The sequence below is a fragment of the Diadema antillarum genome, unplaced genomic scaffold, assembly GCF_040938485.1.
Source record: "Diadema antillarum isolate AM-2024a unplaced genomic scaffold, OU_Dant_1.0 seq00000957_RagTag, whole genome shotgun sequence".
NCBI classification, from domain to species: domain Eukaryota; kingdom Metazoa; phylum Echinodermata; class Echinoidea; order Diadematoida; family Diadematidae; genus Diadema; species Diadema antillarum.
In genome coordinates, this window is record NW_027271805.1 from 458,223 (window position 1) to 482,534 (window position 24,312).

The window sequence follows — 24,312 nt, forward strand, 5'->3', positions numbered from 1 at the left end:
TTCACTGTAGCACTGCGGTTGTTTTGTGTGAATTCAATGGTGCAGATGAGCCCATTGTCTAATGCTAAGTTTGGGAGAGCTGAATGCTTGTTTTTCGACTATCCGTAGAATCGGTAGAAATGAAGCATGTTTTCATGCAAATTTTTCTCAAGCATGCATTATTCATATTTGAAGCGTTAGGTCTCAAATGAAAGAAGAAAATATGAATATTTGGCTAATGAACTTTGTTTTTCAAAAACGTAACATTAAAAGTCTGAAAAACTCATTTAAAGTCACAATTTGCGCATGCAAATGAAAATTTGGTAGCACCGCTGTTCATTGTTCTAACTCAGTCATGCATGAATGATGAACATTAAGTTGTACATCAAATGAAAGAAGAAAAGTTTATCTTTCCATTGATTTATATCTCATAAAGAAAATATATGATTTCGATAGTAAAAAGTTGCATGGAAACCCAATTTCGTTTTTTCTGGGACACGCTGTACATCATGATGTGTACAAAAATGCATGAAATCATACATGTCCAAAGTAATGTTAAAAACAATGATTGCAACGTCAAAACACAGACAACCTGGAGTTATAAAAGATTGTGTGTTTGGTGCTCAACAGCCCTTGCTTACAGATATGATTGACTTTTTTATATGAAACAGGACCCTGGTCTGATAATAGATAATGCTCTGTCCATTATTAGCATAGAACAGCAGACAGAATTTTCCTGACATAACGTGCTCCTCTCCCACCAGAGCCCGCCCCACCCAGGAGGACACCACCAACCCCAGAAAGAATAGACCTGACTTCAACTCCAAGCCGGGTCAACATTCGCTGGGCTCAAGCCCAAGGTCCTGTCACTGGCTATCGTCTGACCCTGACTGACCCAGAGACTGGGGATGTAGTGAACTCAGTCGAAGTGGACAGATACCAGCAAAATTATGCCTTCACTGACCTGGATCCAGGCAAGGAGTATGAAGTGACCATTGAGGCCTTCAATGAGGATGGTTACAGTGACCCACAACAAAGCACTGTCTCGACAGGTATGACAATTCATACCACGTCTTGTCACTTTTATGGCCAGTTGTCACTTCCTAATCATGGTATTTGAAACCCTGTAAATTACTGTTCTTCCTCTGCACTGAAGGTTTTTCAAGTGTATGCCATGATATGCCTAACATGATTTATGATTGAAAATTTAAGATTAGTATGATGATGTGAAATAGCAAAAATTTCTTCAGAAGAAAAATGACCAGTAGTGTATTGTATACAATCTCATGCTAGTGTGATTGGACAAAGAGACCTAAATCTTGCATTGCAATGATTGTACAGAAATTTGAAGCAACGGCATGATTTTCTGCAGAGCCACTCCCACAGGGCAGCCTGGAGCCTCAGAATGTGGAAATTGTTGCTACGGGAACTCAGATTGATGTCTCATGGCAGCCCCCAGTCATGGCACGAGGCCAGCATCCTCACAGCTTTGTAGTGGTGGCGGAGGCCGTGGATGACAACGGAGAAACTCTTGGACCACGAGAGAGCATAACTCTCCACCACTCCACCAGGGAACACACCTTCTACAATCTGCTGCCAGCTACCAATTACCGAGTGTCGGTGGCGGCCAACCATGATGGTACCCTCAGCACAGTAGTAGTGCAAGAAGTTATGACAACAATTGGTGAGAATGTTACGGTTACTGTAGCAGTTGGACACCAGACCAATTCAAAGCATTGACATGTAACTCTTTCAAACAGTCAGTGTAGATTTTGATTCATCCCAAGGCGTGATCAGACAGAGAAGTTTTTCCCCTGCCAAATAAAGTATGAAGGGGATATGTATTTGTAGTAATTGGAGTGTGGTTGGGCAGGTGATCTGTTGGGCAGGCAGTTGGTTGCTTCGTGGTTGGTCATTTTGTTAATCTGGAAGGATTCATGAAAAAGGCTTCGTACCAACCAAGAGGTTCTAGCGGCATTATTTAGGAAAAGTTGGGAGTCAAAACATTTTGGGTATGCTGAGTCCCAAAAATTCATTTCCCAAGTGAAATTCATTGATCTTGACAATCTAATTTGCAAAAACATGGCTGACTAATCGCCAATTATTGACAGATTCACAGATGCATTTTCTAGCGAAATCTGTAAAAGTCAAGCTGGATAAATTGTTCTATAGTCTGTTATTCATGGAATGTAGTTCACAGTTTGACATGTTCTGAGAGTGTTATTTGTTCTTACATGTATTGTGAAGATTAGGGCTCAAATATGACATCAGATCAGCATCAGAAGTGAAATTTCTAGCAATTTTTTTTTTTTTCCTGTGGTAGGCAAATTCAGCACACTACTTGCTTTCAGGGTAAGAATTAAATGATCCTTTTCAGGGATAACATGAATATTCTAATAGATACTCTCAGAAGATGTAGGCTTGCTGAGTTTCATGTGTATACGAACAGGAATCATTTATGCAGTATATAATGATCGATATGTGACATTCCATTTGAATTAGTGCGTGTGTGTGGTAATGGGCGGGTGTGGGAATGGGGGAGAGGATACACACACACCACCCTCTGAAATTTTTTCAGGTGAATATTGCCTCAACTTGAACAAGTAATTTAACAGAAATCCTGTTTAACATTTGCTGGTACAGATGGGCCAATCCCACCTATCAACATTATGGCAGACCCAACTTCTCCAACAACCATGTCCGTCTCTTGGGACTTCCCAGTGCGCACCGGACCTCCGCAATCCTCTGGTGGGCGACGCCCAGACATCTACTACACTGTCAGAGCCAGTTCACCAGCAGCTGGGTGAGAAGGCTATCAATTTGTTTTCAGCCATATGTTAAAGAATGGAGCTAAATTCATGCAAGTAAAAAGGAAAAGGATATGACACAAATAATCTGCTGTATAATGTGATACATATGCATTAAGAGTTTGTTTTCATCACTGTTCATGCAGAATTTGTTGACTAAAGCTGCATTCAGAGTAGGTCAACATATAAATCTGTTGATAATCTGTAGTAACTTACGCAGAGCTGCTAACTGCTCATCATGATTTTATTGTCCCCGCCGAACGAGTTCGAGCAGGGGACTATGAAACGGGCTCCGTACGTGTGTGTGTCCGTGTGTCCGTGTGTCCGTCCGTCCGTCCGTCCGTCCGTGTGTCCGTCCGTGTGTGCGTCCGTGTGTGATCAAAACGTTCAAAATGCTACTCCTTCGCCATTTCTAACCCAATTTTGATTCTGTTTGCTTTATATGATAGCACTACATGGGAGCTTTGAAACTTCTATACAGAATTTCAATTGTGACCTTTGACCTTGACCTTTGACCTATATTGTACATTTTGCTTCAAAATGCTACTCCTTCGCCATTTCTAACCCGATTTTGATTCCGTTTGCTTTATATGATGGCACTAGGTGAGGGCTTCAAAACTTCTACACAGAATTTTGACCTTTGACTTCTTTGACCTTTGACCTTGATTTTTGACCTATATTGTACATTTTGCTACAAAATGCTACTCCTTCGCCATTTGTAACCCGATTTCAATTCCGTTTGCTTTAAGTGATGGCACTAGGTGAGGGCTTCAAAACTTCTACACAGAATTTTGACCTTTGACTTCTTTGACCTTTGACCTTGATTTTTGACCTATATTGCACATTGCCTACAAAATGCTACTCCTTCGCCATTTCTAACCCGATTTTGATTCCGTTTGCTTTATGTGATGGCACTAGGTGAGGGCTTCAAAACTTCTACACAGAATTTTGACCTTTGACTTCTTTGACCTTTGACCTTGATTTTTGACCTATATTGTACATTTTGCTACAAAATGCTACTCCTTTGCCATTTGTAACCCGATTTCAATTCCGTTTGCTTTAAGTGATGGCACTAGGTGAGGGCTTCAAAACTTCTACACAGAATTTTGACCTTTGACTTCTTTGACCTTTGACCTTGATTTTTGACCTATATTGCACATTGCCTACAAAATGCTACTCCTTCTCCATTTCTAACCCGATTTCGATTCCGTTTGCTTTATGTGATGGCACTAGGTGAGGGCTTCAAAACTTCTACATAGAATTTTGACCTTTGACTTCTTTGACCTTTGACCTTCATCTTTTTACCTATATTGTGCATTTTGCTACTAAATGCTACTTCCGGCGGGGACATATATTACGCACCGCGTAATTTCTACTTTTCCTTGTTTAATGTATGTAGCTATTAATGTTGAGTGATGAAAGTTAGTGGACAGGGTAGAAATGAATTGATAACAAGAGGATTGAGCACTCTGAGAGAGCAGACTTTTGTTTGTTTGTTTTTGTTTGTTTTTTATTGTTCCATATTTCACATTTCAACAAATACAGAAAACATAAACATCACAATACAAAAGCATGGATGAATCGTCAAGTACAGCTTATAAGACAATAAAACATGTGAAATATGAGGAATCTACATAGAAGCATTGCTTGTAGGGTGTAGATTCCCAGATGTGGATGTGAGATTATTTCTTACTTGGTATATGTAATTAAAGGAATGACAATTTGTGAATTGGAGAAATGTAAACGCCGAAAAGTAAAAAAGAAAAAGAAAAAACAAAGAAAACAATGTCCGCGGCACAAGACTTCTTGAGAGTTGCGTGATCACCCGAACGACTTCTGCCAAGCAGCCATGATTAATATATATATGTTATCACTATCTCATAGGCAGTGTCTTCAACACAAGCGTAGAGGTAGAGGGACATCCACACAACATATTCAGTGAAAATCTGAGCATCTATTTTTAAATTATTGGGAGATTAGCTTCTTTTTTTCCTTTTATCACCCCTATGACCTTTGACCCCAGGACCCTAAACTTAATTGTTTTCTCTATAGTAAACACACCCCTCGAGTTTGGTGAAAATCCAATCATCCGTTCTTGAGTTATTGGGAGACTAAGCTTATTTAATGTCCTTTAACCCTATTCTAACTGGGCTATTTGAGACCAAGTTTTTACGGGGGGGGGGTTCAATTTGACCCCCCCCCCCCCCCTTCAGATCTCGGCCGCCGATCGCGCGATTGCCACAAAATTTTTCCTGTACATAGAGCAGGATGTCAACTACAAGATTATATGGTCATACAATAGGAAAAAATTTGATTTTATATTTTTTAATACATTAATTATGCAAATTTACGCATGAAATCATATTTTCACCTATAACTCCATTAAAAAGATTGAAGGATTGCTAAATTTTTGTGTCAGAGTTCCTCAAGACATATCGAACAATCTTCTTATAAAAAGATAGCACAATCAAAATCAGTTTCTTTTGTTTTGTATTGTTTTGTTAATTTCTTGTGTATTTTATTGTTTTTTCGACCTTTTGTTTTCTATTGCGTTTTTGCCAAAATTTGTTGCAGGCACTTTTCCAAGCTGATCTACATTAGAATTGATTAATTTTGATGGTTAAAGGGATCGTATAGTTTTGGTTGAGAACTAATTTCAGGTTTTTTACATTTTTGGTGAGATAATGAGAAACCTCTTATGATATATGAAAGAGCATGTAATTCTATGAGAAATTCACTGTTTATTTGATGAAAATTGATTTTGAAATGGCTGAGATATCCAAAAAACAGGGATTCTAATAAAGTGTGGGACCCACATTTTATTAGGATTGCTTTGTTTTACTTTGTTTTTGGATGTTTCAGTCATTCCAAACCCGATTTTCATTAAATAAACTTTGAATTCCTCTTAAAATGGTATGTTCTGTACTATATCTTAAGTGTTTTCTGGGTATCTCACAAAAAGTTAAAAGCCCAATTCTCATCTCCACCAAAACTGTACCATCCCTTAAAAAGTTGAAATAATCTAATTTATATCAATTAGACGAAAAAACACAATTTGCATTGGATTTGCACACAAAATCATGAATTTGAGCTGTTTTTGGGTTGACATGCATATGCAAAACATTGCGTAACTTCAGAGCGGTGTACCCAGACGTCGCAAATTTGGTCTCAAAATATGCCGGAGACTTCAATGAAAAAAGTCATGAAACGCCGCGGCAAAATCTTTCCGCATTGCGGAATCGTGGTGCAAAATGTCGAGGCCCCCCCCCCCCCCCCCCCCCCCCGTTAGAATAGGGTTAAATGACCCATGTGACCTTTGATTCTTGACCTCATGACTCCAAAATTTGATTTTTTTTTTTTTTCCCCTTATAATGGACATACCTTGCAAATTTTGTGAAATTCTATCTGTTCTCAAGTTTTTAGCTTGTACACAACCAGACAGCCAGATAAAATCATATGGAACCAAAAATGTAACCTCCGATTGCCATAGGTTTCACTTTCTGGCAGAGGTAATTATGGTCAAGGTCAGCAGTCACTGTACTTTGCTTAAAAGCGCAGTTTTCCTGCCATAACCTTAGTTGGGAATGCTCAGTGGTAATACTTATTTTAAAAGAGAAGAAGGTTAGGCAATTATTAACACGGCCTGAAATGACAGGCCTGAACAGTCAAATGCCAAGCCCGAATGTCACTTAAGCGAAAACTAAATTGTTGTTAAGGTATTTGCTTGGAAGGCACTGGAGGTCTTCTCTTTTCCAGGGTCTTTTGTCCATCCTTTCCACAGATCATTACCACTGTTGTAAGAAAAACCAGTTAATGAATTTTCTTGCTACCTACTGGCTGGGTATACTACATGAGGTATTGGTGCACCATTTGATTTGGGGCATAATCCCACCAGGTCAAAGGTCACTGAATTAAAGGTCACTGAATTTTTGCTAAAGTTTACATTTTTCAGTTGTATCTTCATCTTGAAATGTCCAGTAGAGACATAATTTGGTAGGAAGAGTAGAAAGAAATAAAAAATTAGTTGTATGAAATGATAGGTGTGTAATTAAGAAAGGTCATAATCAAAGCCTCAGTCACTGTACTTTCATCACTCTTAGCTATTATGTCAGTTGGGAATGCCCAGTGGTGAAGTAATTTTGATGGGGAGGGGAAAAGAAAAAAAGATGTTTGCATGAACACGGTAGTGATAATTGGGCAGAATTTCAGGTCATCTGTCAGATCGGTAAGCTTTCATCTAAATGTAAGTTAAAGAGCCTTGAAGAAAATAGTGATTACATGAGAAGGCAGAGGCATACATCATTATTATCATAAACTGTAGGGCTGTATGGCAAGGAAAATGTAATTACAGACCCGATAGTGTGGGAAGAGTAAGGTGCAGCCCAATTAAATTTATCTTCACTCACTGCCCACTGGAGTGCATTCAAAAACCACAACTATTACAGGCTTGCCAGAATAAAATTGCTTGTCAGGAAATACGTGCATCAAAGTGCACTCATAGGTAATGTTCAATTTTAGTCAAGATTCCATCAGTTGCATGTGTACTTACTTGAGATTAGTGATAAAGCTGTACACAATTCGTTGCAGAGATTTCTGAATATATGTGAGTCGGACCAGCCTTCCCATTGCATGGTATCCCCACATTACCCTGTCTTTAAAAGTCCTGCACAAATGCACATTTTCGTAATGACTCTTAAATGTGTTTCTTATTTTGTCAGGGATGTGTATGCCAATTCAAGGGAGATGACAGCAGTTGTTGAAGGCTTGCAACCAGATACAATGTACAATATCCAAGTTGCCATGGTTTTTAATGGACGAATGAGTGATTACAGTGATCCATTTGCTGTCAGGACATTTAGTAATGGTAAAGCACTCTTCTTGTTTACACAGAACCATAGAACTTAAAATTGTGTGGTTTCATTAATATATTTGAACTGTAAAACAGTGTTTGAATTGATGAAAGAAATAGCCCAGTGTTGTAATTTTGTCAAATGTGCATGCAAATTTTGAAAATCCAGTAGCTCTTTATACATATACATATACACTTTGTATTCATCCCATTTAAATGTAAAGAGCACACAAAATACAATTTTGATAGAAATAGTAGCAATTGAGGCATCCATTTTGTTTCATGTGTGAGCAATGTTTTATATTCTTTTTCAAGATGTTCAGAAGAATTCAATATGATACTATTATGTGTTTAGCTGAATGGTTGCGTTCGTTCATTTGTTCATTTTGATTTCCTCTTGATAATTCCTCTCCCATATTATGTATTTTTTAATTCAAAGTTGATTCACGGTCACCTCAGTTCCCAATGGTCACCCAAGTTCTGCTTGAGATACCAGAGAATGTTCACTCCACTCTCAATTGGCTTCCACCAAGGGATGATGCAGACAGGATCAGAGGTTGGTTTAGATCATATCCAGAGTGACAAGCTCATTGGATGAATTTCTTTTTAAGTTGAGAAATTACTGATACCAGTGAAAACTGCATTGCACTTTTGTATGGTGTCACTTAAAGTGTGAAAAGTGGCTTGTGGCTCCTGCCGAGTAAACTACAGTTGAACCTCTCATATCCGGCCTCCCTTTATCCGGATCTCTCTATTATACAGACGCAATCTCGCCGTGATTTTTTTAAAAATGATTACGGGAGGAAAGGGGGATTCCCAGCTCTTTGAGAACTCCTACACAAACACACATGAATTACATGTACTTGATACATTTCTTAATAGTTATTTAGGTAAATAATCCCAAAAATTTATAAAAGAAAATGATTTCATTCTTGCAAACACGAACCTCTATTTTGGGGTCTGTTACTGAGTGTAACAATGAAAAGGTTGCAGTATGCACATTACTACATGTGGTACTACAATGGGCTACTGTACATGTGTATGTATATTATGTACATGTATAAAGCATCGAGTCTCCCGTATCCGGCCAAATCCCTTATCCGGATGAGCCCCGGTCCCGACTTGTCCGGATACGAGAGGTTCAACTGTACTACATTCCTTATTGTGTATTTCCTTGTATGTGTAGGCCTATGTATATTAATTTTTTTAAAAGAGAACACAGTACATGCTTATATTTCAATAAAGTAAAAATAAAAGTTAGCCCCCCCCCAAAAAAAAAAAAAAAAAAAAAAAAATACTGAAAGTGACGGCAGAATAATTCTCTATAAATTTGGGAAAATTGAGACATTTATGAGAAATCATTTATTACCACTAATTTTCATCTTGCAGTCTACCAATGTATACTCAAGGTTATTTGTAATTTTCTTTATTCTGATTTGTGGAAGAAAAATGAAGAATTCAGTTGAATTGAAGTGAATAACAATATGAAGTTAATTTTCTTCAAGCTTCACCACAGCTGGTCCATAGGGTATTGTTAATATGCATGTTTTTTTTATATGATGACGTGAAGTGTGACTGCCCACAGCATTTTTGTCGAGCCCACCGGAGGTGGGGGAGACTAAGGGATCGCCTGCGGCGTCTGTCCGTCCGTCGTCTGTCCGTAACGCTACATAAACTTCAATAGCTCCGGGCTTCAATTGCAATCAAACTTTGAGGGAAGAGGGGTCATACAAAGTTTCACATTATACCATATATGAAGGTCACCTCAAGGTCAAAGCTCACAGGCTGGGGTCAATGAACTTAAGGGCCCAATTATAAGTTTTTATGGCACGTTTCTATTATGGGTCATAACTTTTGATCCATAACTCCATTTGTGACCAAACTTGGATGGTAGATGTCCCTTGGGGAGCGGATAATCATCACAAGGTCAAAGGTCACAAGCAGCGGTCAACGAACTTTTACAGCCCAATGTTAAGTTTTTATGGTGCATTTCTATTATGGGTCATAACTTTTGATCCATAGGTCCATTTGTGACCAAACTTGGATTGTAGATGTTCCTTGGGGAGTGGATGATCACCACAAGGTCAAAGGTCACAAGCAGGGGTCAACAAAATTTTAGAGCCCAATGTTAAGTTTTTATGGCGCGTTTCTATTATTGGTCATAACTTTGGTTCATAACTTCATTTGTGACTAAACTTGGATGGTAGATGTCCCTTGGGGAGTGGATGGTCACCACAAGGTCAATGGTCACAAGCAGGGGTCAACGAACTTTTAGAGCCCAATGTTCAGTTTTTATGGCGCGTTTCTATTGTGGGTCATAACTTTTGATCCATAGGTCCGTTTGTGACCAAACTTGGATGGTAGATGTCCCCTGGGGGGTGGATGGTCACCACAAGGTCAAAGGTCACAGGCAGGGGTCAATGAACTTTAAGGGCCCAATGTTAAGTTTTTATGGCACGTTTCTTTTTTGCCATAAATTTTTACCCTTTTATATCTCCTTTTATCTGTTATATCTCTTTTTCTTTATCTGTTATATCCCATTCGCATACAATTTCTTGTACACGAATGGGTGAGACACATTATGGCACTTGCCTCGTTGTACATTTCAGCTGCTGCAAAGTCACAATAATGGATTTCGTTCCATGCCTTTCATGTAGTACACTTCATAGCATATCACCAGTCACGGTTCATTCTTATCGGTTTGCAGCTTTGATTTTTTTTTTGTGTTTAAACCGATTATGCATTTTATTGAACATCTTTTCATATGCTTTTTGTATGACAATCCCATGTTCAGTTTATGCATTTTTTTTTTGGTATTTTGCTGAGTTTTCTGAAATGCTGATATCAATACATGTTTTGTATTCTCTAATAGACAAATTAGCATGAATTTATGCTACAAGAGAGTAACAGAGTCCCTAATATCACCTTTCCCGTATTATGTATGACATATAAGACAATAGTAAATATGTCAAGTATAATATGCATTGTGATGGGTTAGAATTTATCACATGATCGTGCAAAAATTTCAGTTAAGTGCACAGTCATGCCTATACCAAAACACTTACAATGGGCGTACACTTTATTATATTCCACATACTAAGAATCATGCTATAGGATTGGTCAAGAGCTGATCATGTGATAAAGCGTAGTTTTGCCCATCACATCACCTGAGAAGAACTAGGTCACTTGATAGTACACAGTGCAACGCACTTTCCCTTCAGTGTCGCGCGGTGCGCGCAGCAAATTCATTGTTTTGTCATCTATAAAGACAGCTGCCTGTTTTGCTGATCTCTGGCAGTCCGTACAGTCTTAACGCGAGATGAGTACGGGGGGGAAAAATAAAAGTGCGTTGCACTGTGGACTATCATTTCAATCTCGTGACCCGATGACGTTTCACCCTCACATTGCTCGAGCGAAGTTTATTTGCGGAGGAGCTTAGGAGGAGCTTAGGAGGAGCTCAATGCACGTAGTGAACCTTGCGCAACTGCGTTGTATACACTGAGCTGCATGCATGATATGCACGCTGGGAAAGGCAAGAAAAAGAGCTTTCAGATACCCAACCCAGAAATAGAAAGGGAACAGTGTACAAAATGGCTTAACAACATTGGAACGGATAAATTTGATGTGAAGACATACAAATTTAATCCAAATCGAGTCGTATGTGAAGACCATTTTGAGTCGCACTGGTTCCAGGATGACATTCGTGCGCGCGTGATGGGATATGTGCATCAGCACTGCCGGCAGCGGCAGCCCTCTCGGTCAGTTCTTCTTGATTCCACTCTGGTTGGAAAGCATATCCAGGTGGACCCGACATGACACTTGTAGTAAAACCACATAGTATGAACGTACGGCAATAAATGGAGATTAACAAAATGGGTGCTAATTAGAGCGGAGAGAAAATTATAAATGAAAGAACAAGCGATGTATGAACTGTATGCTGTACGTATATGTATATGGTTCACGGTGTAGTGGGACGCGACGCGACGCACGCTGTGAGCTGAACGCTGCGACAACACACGTACATACACACACACTCGCACATAGTACTTTATACAAGTGGCACACACACACAATTTCTGTGGCAAGGGCAGGCAGCGACACAGAACTGAAGAGTTCTGTGGGCAGCGATCTTAGAAAACGGAAGTGCGGGTCGTACGTCATCGGGAATTGCATTGTGGTAGAGAACAGTCTCGCTCACTTTTAATGCGTCTCACAAAATGAAAATATTAAACAAAATGATTAAAAATATTTTCCATCAAATATCTGTGAAATTAAGAGCATATCTGAGCGTTTCATATTTTTTTCTTTCATTTGAGCATGACTTTATGTAGTCCTGGATTTCATCTTTAAGTGCTGCGCAGTGCGCGCAGCAAATTCACATTGTTTTGTCATCTACGCGCATATGTAGCCTAAGCCCTAAGGATACCTAAAGACAGCTAAAACGGTTTCAGATGTGGAATAAAATGGGACTTTCTAGGACCCTAGATGTGGAATATAAAGCAAATAATCAACTTATGGTTTCAGGCAATGAGACAAACTATCACTTCAGAGGCGATCTGAATGTGTACGCTATCTTTCCTCAGCTGCGCTTCGGAAAGATAGCTACATCCAGATCGCCTTGGAAGTGATAGTTTGACCCATCACCTTCACCAACGTTGATTATTTGCTTACTATCTACACGGCGGGAGGATGTAGGACCAGGCAAAGCCTTAATGCATAGGGCACAGGATGCAGAAAGTATACAGTTTATACGCAAGTTTCCTCAGCATTATGTAAACAAGATTACAAAACATGTTTTGTAATACTTGTTGTCTCTTTTACGATGTATTTCTTTTATGATGTAATTTTATGTGCAATTCAGTCCTATGACTGCGAGACATGAATATCTCAATTCTCAATAAAATACCATTTATCTATCTGTCTATCAAAATATCTATCTATTATTGTATACTTTACAAACAAACAAACCAATACCCTCTTTCTTTCTTTCTTTCTTTCTTTTTTTCTTTTTTCCTGTCAGCTTACAATGTGGAGTACACCACAGCAGCAGATCCGTCTCTTGACAATACTACATGGGCCTCAGTGTCTGGTCCTGCTCGTGACTTAGGAGTGGTAATCCCTAACCTGCCAACAAGTGCCACAGTCAGCTTCAAGGTGCAGCCAGTTTACCGGGATGGAGAAAAGGGACCTTTCACACCTGTCACTCAATTTAGTACGCCCATTGCAGAGAGACCAGGTGGGTTTTTGTCATTTGAAGAGAGGAAAAGAAATGATCACAGACTTGTACTAGTTGCTTTAAAGTTTGAAAGAAAAGTGACCTTTCACTGATTGATTGTTGCTGTCATTGACTTACTGATGTAAAGGATAAACATTGTTCTTAAGAATGGCAGTGGTAGCCTGATTGGGCACCATATGTGGTAACAAGTTGGAGAAGGTCCTAATGATTTAACTCAACATTCTCTCCTTCTTACAAAAGCACAATCAGATTTCAATCAAACTTGTCAGGAATAGTAGAGCAAGTATCTGAACCTGAATTGTATTTGAATTGAATTACTGAAACTGCACCAGTCTTGAAAGGTCAAAGGTCTTCAGAATGAGGTGTAGTACAACCAAATCAATATTAACATAGATACTCCTAGAATATGGCTTGCTTCTGCAATGTAGTCCCTAATGGGTCAAGAAGTTTGGGTTTGGCTGATGGGTTAGCAATACATGTTTTCATCATCTTATGTATAATACATTATCAGATAGGAGCCATTTTAAAGACCAGGATATACTGAGCTGTTGTCATGGCATAGGTGGTCTCAACAAGGACCCAGAGTCAGAGACCCATGGCTAAAACTGATAACACATATAACTTGGCATCTCAAAAGCCACATACAGTTGCTCAGCTGATTTTCCAGTTGGCCTTTAAGGATTTATTTTTTTTTTGTCCATCTGAATTTGGTTTTAAGAGTATGCTTGTAAACCTTTTGGACAAGTTTTAAAAAGAGCAGTAAATTTTGAAGTAATAATGAATAGAATGTTTTAATGAGTGCACCATATATGAAGTTAATTTGAATATCACTTCAGGGTGATAACCATGGAATTTAAGTTTATTTACAAACAATAAAGGAAAACTCAATAAATTTGAACAGTCATTTTGAAGTCCGCATTTACATAAGTACAATTGTAGCATTCCAGCAATGTTTGATTATGTAGCATTTATGCTGGTACTGGTAATTTTGAACATCCAATGCAGATAGATTGTAGCAGAGAATACCCTCTTATAAAATTGTATCCTCACAAATGAACACTGTCTTGCATATTGTTGTTTGTACTGTGATGCAAGGTCACATGTTTTACATCTTTTCTTGGTCATGAATGGTACAAAACTATACAGTGTAAGAAGAATAATGCAATATAGTTCTTTAGAGGTATTTGCAAACTTAGTTGCAATTCATTGAACAACATACCATCATGGGGATGTAACATAACATGAAGCCCACTCCCAAAGTTCATGTTTTGCAAGAGATACTTCTAAACTTGTTAGTAGGAAATAGTACCAAAAAAAAGTCATTCTGATTCATTAACAAAATCCAAGTAAATAGTGACCTAATGGCTGCTAGATACAGACTTGCCCATCCAAGAATTAAAAACTCAGGATATTAGAACATCACTGAATTTAAAATGAATGAGTCAGTTACATTGTAGATATACTTGATTAAATGGCAACCATCATATTCAGTTTGTTGATATTCTATATAAAGTGGAAATGTTTTGAAATTACATCTCTCGTTCGTGACATGTATGTTAATGATGCAATGAGAAGGGCTGATTTATTATGTGCATTATGAGAATGATCAAGGCAAGAGAAAGGTAATAATTCCAATAATTGCAATTGAAAGGCTTTGCCAATATGATATTTGACAAGAAAATGTATGCTGTACAGTCTCTTTTGGTTATGTTGTGCAAATGAATGAGTGATAAACAACCAAACAAACAAACTAATTGAACACAAATGATACTTCCCTCAACAGCTCTTTCCAACCATGTGCAATTGTGTAATGTCATAATCATAAATGATAAAACAAGTGGTAAGAGTAGTTTATCCAAAATTGATGTGAGGTATCTACATAACCATGTTTTTCCTTGTATAGAGGTAAGTTGTTTTTTTTCTGGATAATTACTTTAATAGGATGATTTCATCTTGCATGGTTGGGAACAAGTAATGCTCATGACATATGTATTATTTCCATACAAAGGGAGCAATTCCCACCAAGCTGCATATCCACAGAGTTGACTCCAACTTTGCTTTCTCCTCTCAGCTCCCACTGATGAACCATGTCAGTCACATTTAGATGTGACACGTCAGAGGATTAATCAGATCACAGAAAGGGTGGTACCCCCTCTTGGTATGCCTGTCCCATACTGCGACCAATACTTCAATGACTTTCCATGTGTGTGGTCACCTGTGTAAGTACCTTTTTCTCCTTACTCATGATCTGTGAAGATATTGTTCAATAAGCTAAAGATAGTAATATGTTCACTTACAGTCTTATAAGGAAGGAAAGACATCATTATGTAGTTGTAGGGCAATTCATAAGTCAGCTGTTATAAGTTGGATAGCTGTTCTAGTTTCCATTGAATGATTAAAAGCACTTCCATATCATATCTTAATATGCTCTCATATCAACATTGGTTTGAACACATTTTTTATGCCTCCGCCAACGAAGTGGCCGGAGGCATTATGTTTTCGGGTCGTCCGTCCATCCGTACGTCCGTCCCGTTTTGTTTTTGTCGATATCTCAAGAACCGTGTGGTGGTTTTACATCAAACTTGGTATGAGGGTATAACCTGGGGGGATAATACTTTGTTTAGATTTTAGGGTCACGGGTCAAAGGTCACAGGTCACAGGTTATTTTGTGAAAAAAGGTTGAAATTTCATGTTTTTCTCCATATCTCGCAAATGGTTCAAGGTATCTTCATGGAACTTAGTATATATGCATGTACCGATGGGCAGTGATTATCTAGGGAAGTTGGGGTCATGGGTCAAAGGTCAGGGGTCAAAGGTCAAGGTCAACTCCTCAAAATATCACTATACTTTCCTTATATTTATGCATGGCCGAAGGATTTTTTTTTTAACTTGATGTATGCATGTATAACCCAGTATATATTCTGTGGGAAGTTTCTTGCCAAAAGGTCAAAGGTCAAAAGGTCAAGTGAAAGTGCTAAATTGCACTTCTTCCTCCTTATCTCATAAGTAACTCAAGGTATTATCATGAAACTTACATATTTATGCATGTTCTACCTAACAGTGATTCTCTTTGGAACTGTGAGGTCAAAGGTCAAAGGCAAGGTTTAGATAATACTATTTTACCATTTGATACTGAAATTATACTTTTTCTCAATACCTTGAAAATTACTCAATGCATAAATTTATAAAAGGGTCAAAAGTCAAGTAAAAATCATCAGTTCCCCCAAATACCTGCACTCTGACGTCTTAATCATTCATCCAATTGAACCTAGTTCTAGGAAAGTGAACATTCAGCACATTTGTGGCAAACCAGTCATTTTTTATATTTTGCCAATTGTGTGAAACTGTCATCACACATTGTCAAGACATTGTACTATAGACCTATTAGGAGAACCATGCATTATTGCGGAGGCATACACCAGTCGCCGTAGTGACATTTCTGGTTTTCTTTTTCTTTTTTTTTCTTTTTTTGGGGGGGGGGGGGGGGGAGGGGGGTTGTCTGGGATGGGTTGTGTTAGTGAGGTTGTCTCTTAAGCCCAGTGCAGAATAAAAGCTGAATTTCTTTGTTTGTTTGTTTGTTTTTCAATCAGTGATTCTAACTTTGCCTAGACATGTAGTGTCCTCATGATATCTTTGATAACACAACTTACGAACACAATTTGTCTTGATTTAATTTGTGATCATATATTCTTCTTCTTTTTTTTTGATTGAGACTAAATGCTTTCCAGAGGTATTACAAATCAGGAGATCATCAATAAGTGACTCAGTGTGTTGAAAATAAGACAATTATATCTAGAAGCAAAGTGAAGCAAACATAAATATTAAAGTTTCTATTATGTGTGTGTGTGTGTGTGTGTGTGTGTGTGTATATATATATATACATAGATTCATAGATTCATAAACAAATATATGTGTCCATAGACACATTAATGTACATATTGTGACTGTCTTTGTGAGTAACTATTCCATATAGTGGGGTCAGTTGTGGTAAATATGCAGTTGGTGAATTCAACCTGTTGCATATGACCATTTCTCAGCAATTATATATTTATTTATTTTCTTAAAAATCATTTCTTGTCTTTAATCAACTGGGAGGGTGATGTAGACGATGATAGACTGTGTTGTAGTCAATTTATCCAGTCAAAAAGTAATATGATGTAAACCCTTCATCTGTCACCCCTTGTAGTTGCATGTGCATCCCAAGAGGTACTAGGAGCCTTGGAGCGTTGCCAGCTTCAGTCAGGCCAACTGATGGTGCAGGATGTGGTAAGTTTGGTGACCAACGTGTGGAGATCAAATGTGTCATTGTATACCCCTGGTATGTGTAGCAGAGGATACTATGGATTTGGCAATGTTATGCTGCCACTGCTGCATCACAGTTGTGTACACAGTAGGCCTACTTGGCCTTGTTTCTGAGTGGATTTTTATATGAATTGGTATGTAAGTGTATCATCAAAAATTTAGCTGCTTGTAACTTCCTCTGGTGGTAGCACCCTTGCTTGTTTCATCATTTTACACAAAAAAGGTTGATTTGTTGGGGGGGGGGGGGTCTGCTTGTGTGCATGTCTGTGTATGTGGTCAAAGACTCTAGTGAGCTATGCAGTTATTTATCATCTGGCGTCAGTTGTGAGTTGTCGTCCATCATTCGTCATGCCTAAATTTTTACATTTTCAGCTTCTTGACGGACCCAATTACATATTATCACCAAACTTGACAATGTACTCAGCACTACTGTCATAGTATATTTGTACCCACCCAAACAATCGCTTGTTGCCTTTTCCTGAATACCATGGTACATTCAGCAGTGCCTCATTTGTTCAGTGCAAGAGTAGTAACTTTCAAATGACAGCTTGAAACCAGGTGCTGTTTCAGAACAATAAAGTTAGATTATCTGTTTTAGGGTACCCTTGGGTACCCAATAGAAATCTGCCATTTTGATGATTTTTTTTTTTCTGCACTGTACCCTGGGGTTGTCAAAAAATGGGTGAAAGTAATATTCAGTGCTTTATGAAACAAACTTTAGTTGCAACATTAAGCTCAGTATTGCAGCAGGGTCATAACACCAATGCTTGTACACACACCAGGGAATAATTTTCCAATTTCAGCTGATGAACAATATTTCACATGGTATACTGTACATTTCTATGGAAGAAAACTGCTACACAAAAGATAGTTTGTGTAGCAGTGGTGTAAAAGTGCATAGCAAATTGCAATGCGATACCAGGAAAATTATTCCTTGCACACTACACCAGTGATTTCAGTGTCACACACAGACAGCAGCACCACACTGTGCATAACCAGTTGCTACCCGTCCACAGAATGCATAACAGAAATAATTGTGGGATGAGTTTGAGTTATGATTTCGCAAGATGAAAACCCAGCTTTCTGTCACTTTCCAGGTTCAAGCGTTCAACGTGATGATCCTGACATGTATGGAGACGAGCCTATGAGGGAAGTAAGCCCCGCCCCCTGCCAACAAATCTTTGATGCCACACTGGAAGCTATCAAAGAGAGCCACAAAAACAGCATACCTCTTATGGCATCAGCCCTCCCTAACTGCAGGGAGGATGGTTACTATGATGACATCCAGTGCATGGGATCCATGTAAGTTAGCATGAACCAGACACCGCTCGATTATGTGAAGACTACTGTACTATCCATGGAATTATCAGGTGTTTCAAAACAAGATGTTTAGAAAGACTTGTTTTATACAGCCTCTGCAATGATGGTGCCAGATTGTGTAGTGTTGAAGATATCTGTTTCATATACACTCCAGAAGATTCTGCCCGTGAACAAAGCTTGAATTTGGATTTTAAATTTGATGTTCAACATGTAAAATCATGCTACTTATTGCATATGTGAGACACATTTCAGCTATCCTTGTCTTCCTATGTGTTTCTATGCTCCTTACCAGTGTTTAGACTATCTGTCAGTGCCCTGTTGCTACTTTCTGCTTCTCAATGCCCTCGTCTTTTGTTGTTATTTGTGTATTATGTATTTGATATGCATCTTCTTCAATTGTACAGTTAAAGGGGAATTCCAGACCAGTAAGATATAAGTCTGAGAAGAAAGAGTACAGTTTTACAAGCATAACAGTGTCAAATTGATCAAAATTGGATGAAAATTGGGGAAGTTGTAAAAAGTGTGAAGTTTCACTAATTTTTGCCATATATGCAAATGAGTTAGCTGATGTCATCACCTCACAATTTCCTATTGCTCTTTAGAAATATCCAAAAAGGTGACAAAAATTTAGTTTTCTACTACTGTGAAACCCCGCTATAATGAGTTCGGTTATAACGAGGAACCGCTTATAACGAGGTGATTGCGTCGGTCCATTTTCCTTTACGTGTAAACCTATTGCAGAACGAATCGGTTATAACGAGTTTGGTTATAACAAGATTCTGGTTATAACAAGAACATTTTTGGTGCATCACGATAAAGAAAAACATAAGCAATTTGATCGGATACAAAGAGGTTCCCTTTCTTGACCTGCCGCTTTCAAACACGCGATGAACGAAACATTGAAAAACGAATTCATGCTATCCCTGTTTTACAGAGTCTGTGCTGAACGCAGTAACACACTGCACAAGTGCCCGTCCCATCTCAGTCTCTGCATGTACTATCTGAAGCGGGAAGATTTGGAAACAAACATGTTTCAGTCCCACCGTTATCCTTCTTTACCGCCCATTATCCATGACGAATAACCGAGTACCGTTCCTTCCGTTTTTTCTTTGAAATCACAGAACATAATCATAATCATTCCATTTTCTTTTTCGCAAGGTTCCGTTTCTTGACGTGCCGCTTTCAAACACGCGACAAATGAAACTTTGAAAACCGAATTCATGCTATCCATGTCTCTTTCCCGTTATACAGAGTAGTTCATGTTTTCTTCTAAACCACGTGATAAGACACAGAAATACCTTCCGATGTTCCTACTAAGTTATCGAATAAAGTCATTCAATTTTCTTTTTCGAGAGATATGCATGCGTGATATTAGGTCATACCACGCCGCAATGAGAGAAAAAAAAAAATACAATGCATTCAAAAACTTTTCATGTAGCGACACTCGTGGCCAAAATGGACAATAATATTGGAATGCGTGTGCAACTCATCATTATATCCTTTCCATTTTTAGTTCCGACTTCCAGTTGTTTTGCTGGCTAGTAAATATGAGTGTATATGATTAAAGCCGAAATAATTAATGAAATCATAGTGATCCCGCTGGATAACAGTAGCATAAAAATAGTTGAATAGCGCATGTTAATCTGCTTAATTGAGTTGGTGTTCAGGAAAAGAAACAAACGCATTTTACAGCTAGAATAGATCTGGGTTTGTTCATTATCATTTAACACTGCATTTCACTATGAAGATTTTTCTTTCTTTCAGAATGAGGTACAGATTTGCGTAAAAATTCATAGGATCACAACCTTCCAAATGCAACCCTGTCGCATATTTTTCAAGAACGGGTGTCCAAAACGCGAAGAGATTTTCGGAAGAAAATAAAGAACGCATTTTTTGATCCCTTCGGGCACAACAATCATACATTGTGTAGGATTACAGCCGAAATGATTCATGAAATCATTGCATTCCCGCTGGGCACCAACAGCGTAACATATACCTCACAAGTTACGATAAACAACGCATGTATGTTACTCTATTTGCGCTGGTGTTTGGTAAAACGTAAACGCATTTTATACAATCTGATTTTGTTCATTGTCATTTTACACTGTACACTGTATTTCACAAATGAAAAAACATTCTTTCAGAATGGTTCGATACAAGAGGAAGAGATAGGTGAAGAAAGAATCACAAATATGATCCTGTCGAGTAGACCTACTTCTCAAGAACATAATGTGCAACTATTATGCGAAGAGATTTTTGGAAGAAAAATAAAGAATTAACATATTTCAACCCCTACTTTTCTTCCGCCCTTTTTATGTATCGATTCACAAATAATTTCCCTTTATTGTCTCAATAATAACGATCCATAATTGTGTAATAACAACGCAAAGGATGTTCTTAAGTTTGATTGACGGATATATGACGTCATGCTTATGTTTTTCTGTGTTTTTGATGCGTACAGCTATAACGAGATACCGGTTCAATAACGAGGTAATATCGCCGGTCCTACGGACCTTGTTATAACGAGGTTTCACTGTATAGAAGTGTTAACATTATTCTTGGCTGAATTCCTTCAAACTAATGATAAGTTTATATTAGGATTTGAGATTGGGGCATAATGGTATTTGAAGAAACAAAAAACAACAACAGGAAATTATTACAAGATTTTGTGTACAAACTTTATGGCAAGTTGTGAGACGATGACATCACCTCCGTAAAATTTCAGGGTTTCTTGATTTTCTTAATCTTTGTCCAATTTTGATCTAATTTTCACTGTTGTGCTGATTACAATTTTACTCACTCTTATCAGACTATCTTTCGACTGGTCTGGAATTCCCCTTTAGATCTAGACATGATGATTTTGCTGCTTTAGGTTTAATGTCCTGCTTTTTTTCTCTTTCTCAAGTACTGTGATTTTATATACAAACTGCAGTATCATACATGATACACTCAAACCTGTCTACAGCAGCCACCCAGGGGAGATGAAAAAAGTGGCCGTTGTAGACAGGTGGCGGCTATAGACAGGATCTTTAACATGACTTTTCTATGGGGGAATTGAGTTTAGTGGTTGTTTACGGCAGGTGACTGTATACTTCCATCACTTTGACACTTCAGCTCTCTCTTTTGTCTCTCCTTTGCAGGTGTGTGTGTGTGGACAAGCTTGGTCAACCTACAGGCAAGATGACACAAATCTGGAACGTCAACTCTCTTAACTGCGATGAGTATGTATGAGTCCTGTTATTTTTTTTCATCAGACCGCTTACCATCGGGTTTTCGTGCTTTCATTGAGTAACTGTAAGAAATATCAGTTGAAACAAACACCAATATAAGGAGAGTTCATACACGCGAGAAGATTTTCCCCTTGCATAATCTTGACCTTAACTAGGCCGGGCTATTTAGATAGATGATAGAGCCAGGGGGAATCTTGGCCGTCGACAACACAATTGTAACGAAAATCGGCACACGCATTGCCTACGATGTCATCTACAGAACTGTAGAGTTTTTTTTTGTTGTTGATGGTGATTTATATGAATCATTAGATTAAGCTCCAAAAAGGCATGTTTTTGGTGTAAATATTCTTTCTAGTGCTCTTAGCAAATCAAAGTGAAAAAACTTTGCCACATAAACTAACATGTATTCTGTTGTTTATATCTTTTAAATTTCTTTGTTTTTCAACTTTTTGCTTTTAGAGTTCTTTTTTTCAGTGAAATTTGTATGCAATGGTGTTCCAAGTGTGAAAATGATTTCATTAATTCTTGATTCCCGATTGTAGCCATCGACAGCACAATTGTGACGAAAATCACTGCACAACATTGTCTGTGACATGATCTACAACTGTAGAGCTGCTTTTTCATTATAAAGGGAATTCCACAAAAATTCATTTTTCATGAAAATTACACATTCCATCAACTTGATACTGACATATGTTAAGGGTAGCAATTATTCCCCCTGCTTTTTGAAAGCGGTTAGTCAAGTGCTCTTTCATTATGCTAGAAAAGCGAATTTTTGTGTAATTCCCTTTATATTTTCTCTATATTGTTGTCCACACATACATCACAGCCTCTAGTAGTTTCCTCATACAGCGGTTCCAACACCAAAACTTTAAAAATTCATATTTTTTGCATCGATTGTCCGATTTTCCTCAAACTTTCACTGTGTCCTACTAATGTTGCTGCTTTCACTCAATCCACATTGCTCTTTGGTTCAGGTTCCCTGTAATTTCTTTGGTGAATTCAATGTTGAGCCTTTTCAGGCATCTCAAGGAGATCTTGGATATTCACACAAGTGAACAGAATAATGATTACAAACAAACAAACAAACAAACGAGGATACCTATTACTGCTGATGTCAAGAAGTTTATTATTGCTTTTGCTATTGAAAGGACTTTATAGGGACGTTATGGAGATGTTAAAGTACTAGACAATAGCTTGTTAACTTGTAATATGCCCTTGTGTGGCAAAGCTGGCTTTAAAAGGGATACCAGTGGTGAGATTGTAGGAATTGCAAGAAAGCAGACTGCAACTTATTTCTGATATTTTGTCTCTAATATTTTTTTTTATCTCTTTCTTTGTTGCAGGCTCTAAAATGCCAGATTGTCAATTGATGTTCAGCATGGATTTTCGTAGACAAGAAGAGAACATGCTCAATATGGAGTGACAATGCCCATACCCAGGTTTGCAATGAGATAGCTTCCCAAGGGCAGTGACTGAACTATTGTGTAACATGAGCAGCAGACATCACACTAAACCCATCTTTCCTTCTGTCATGTGGATTACCTATGTTTGGTCCAGGAGTTGAACTTCCAACTTAAAACATTGCTCATTCCTCTACAATGGAAATGTGTTGTGAATGAAATGATATTAATGAATTGCAAACTTACAAGATTATTACTGTGAAAGTGTGAAATGAAGATCATTCACTGTGCCTGCACCAACTGCCAAATCTGGAACTTGGCTGTGACTCAAATTCCTACAAAAGTTCTTCCTATGTTAGTTGACTAGTTCAACTGTTACTTACTTTTTGAAGTGCTTCTCATTTTCAGAAACTAAGCATTTTCATATTATTACAGCAGGTCCTTGAATTTTTCTAATAAAAGTATTGTATTCATTCTGTGCCTTCTCAATTACAATAAAACTGTATATTTTTATTGCTCTGTATTCTCTCCTTACTTGTCCACGTGTAAGATGCTGTCATGTTAAGAGATGTCTGCATTTTGTATGTCGAAGCTGCTGACTCACACCTGGAGACACATTAGATTGAGCATGTCCGAGAGGAACTTTACATTGGTGCTGTATGAAAGAAATATCATTTGTATTTCTTCTTTTCATAGTAGTGGTTGTAGAAATTAGGGAAATTAACCTGATGTAAACCACGCTTTATCATGATTTTAATAAAATCTGGCAAAGAAAATACATCTGTGTCTTAACTTTGTTTTCCTGCCTTATCTGTGAACTACATGAACTTCATTCACGCTTTACTGTATGTATGGAAATGTAATAAATGCACATGATGCATTTATGTTAGATTTGGTGAGACTTGCCAAAGAGCAGGTGGAGTTGTTATGACCTTTCTATGTTTTGTCTTGTTTTTTAATGATAAATGAATATTAATTGAACAAAATTGGTTATTTTTATGCCTCCGCCATGAAGTGTCACTGGAGGCATAATGATTTGGGGTTGTCCATTCATCTTTCCATCCGTCCATCCTTCAGTCCATCCGTCCGTAATCAGTTTTGTGGACAGGGTAACTAAAAAACTGAGGTATTGCAATGAAACTTGGCATGATTATGTATGTACGTAAGAGTGGACTAAGTTGTGCCT

At 38.1% G+C, this 24,312-nt stretch overlaps 1 protein-coding gene across 1 annotated transcript in view; it reads left to right on the plus strand.

Annotated features, from left to right (window-relative positions):
- The window catches only part of LOC139741859 (fibronectin-like), a 43,945-nt gene extending 20,126 nt beyond the window's left edge, over nt 1–23,819 (plus strand). Inside the window, exons 11-21 of the mRNA XM_071652435.1 lie at nt 744–1,031; nt 1,352–1,663; nt 2,623–2,782; nt 7,505–7,650; nt 8,075–8,191; nt 12,656–12,871; nt 14,943–15,090; nt 17,058–17,137; nt 18,271–18,475; nt 21,634–21,714; nt 23,070–23,819. Coding sequence (XP_071508536.1) covers nt 744–1,031; nt 1,352–1,663; nt 2,623–2,782; nt 7,505–7,650; nt 8,075–8,191; nt 12,656–12,871; nt 14,943–15,090; nt 17,058–17,137; nt 18,271–18,475; nt 21,634–21,714; nt 23,070–23,076 — 1,760 coding nt within the window. The 3' untranslated portion in view covers nt 23,077–23,819. The remainder of the gene's footprint in view (nt 1–743; nt 1,032–1,351; nt 1,664–2,622; nt 2,783–7,504; nt 7,651–8,074; nt 8,192–12,655; nt 12,872–14,942; nt 15,091–17,057; nt 17,138–18,270; nt 18,476–21,633; nt 21,715–23,069) is intronic.
- The last annotated feature ends 493 nt before the right edge of the window (nt 23,820–24,312 follow it).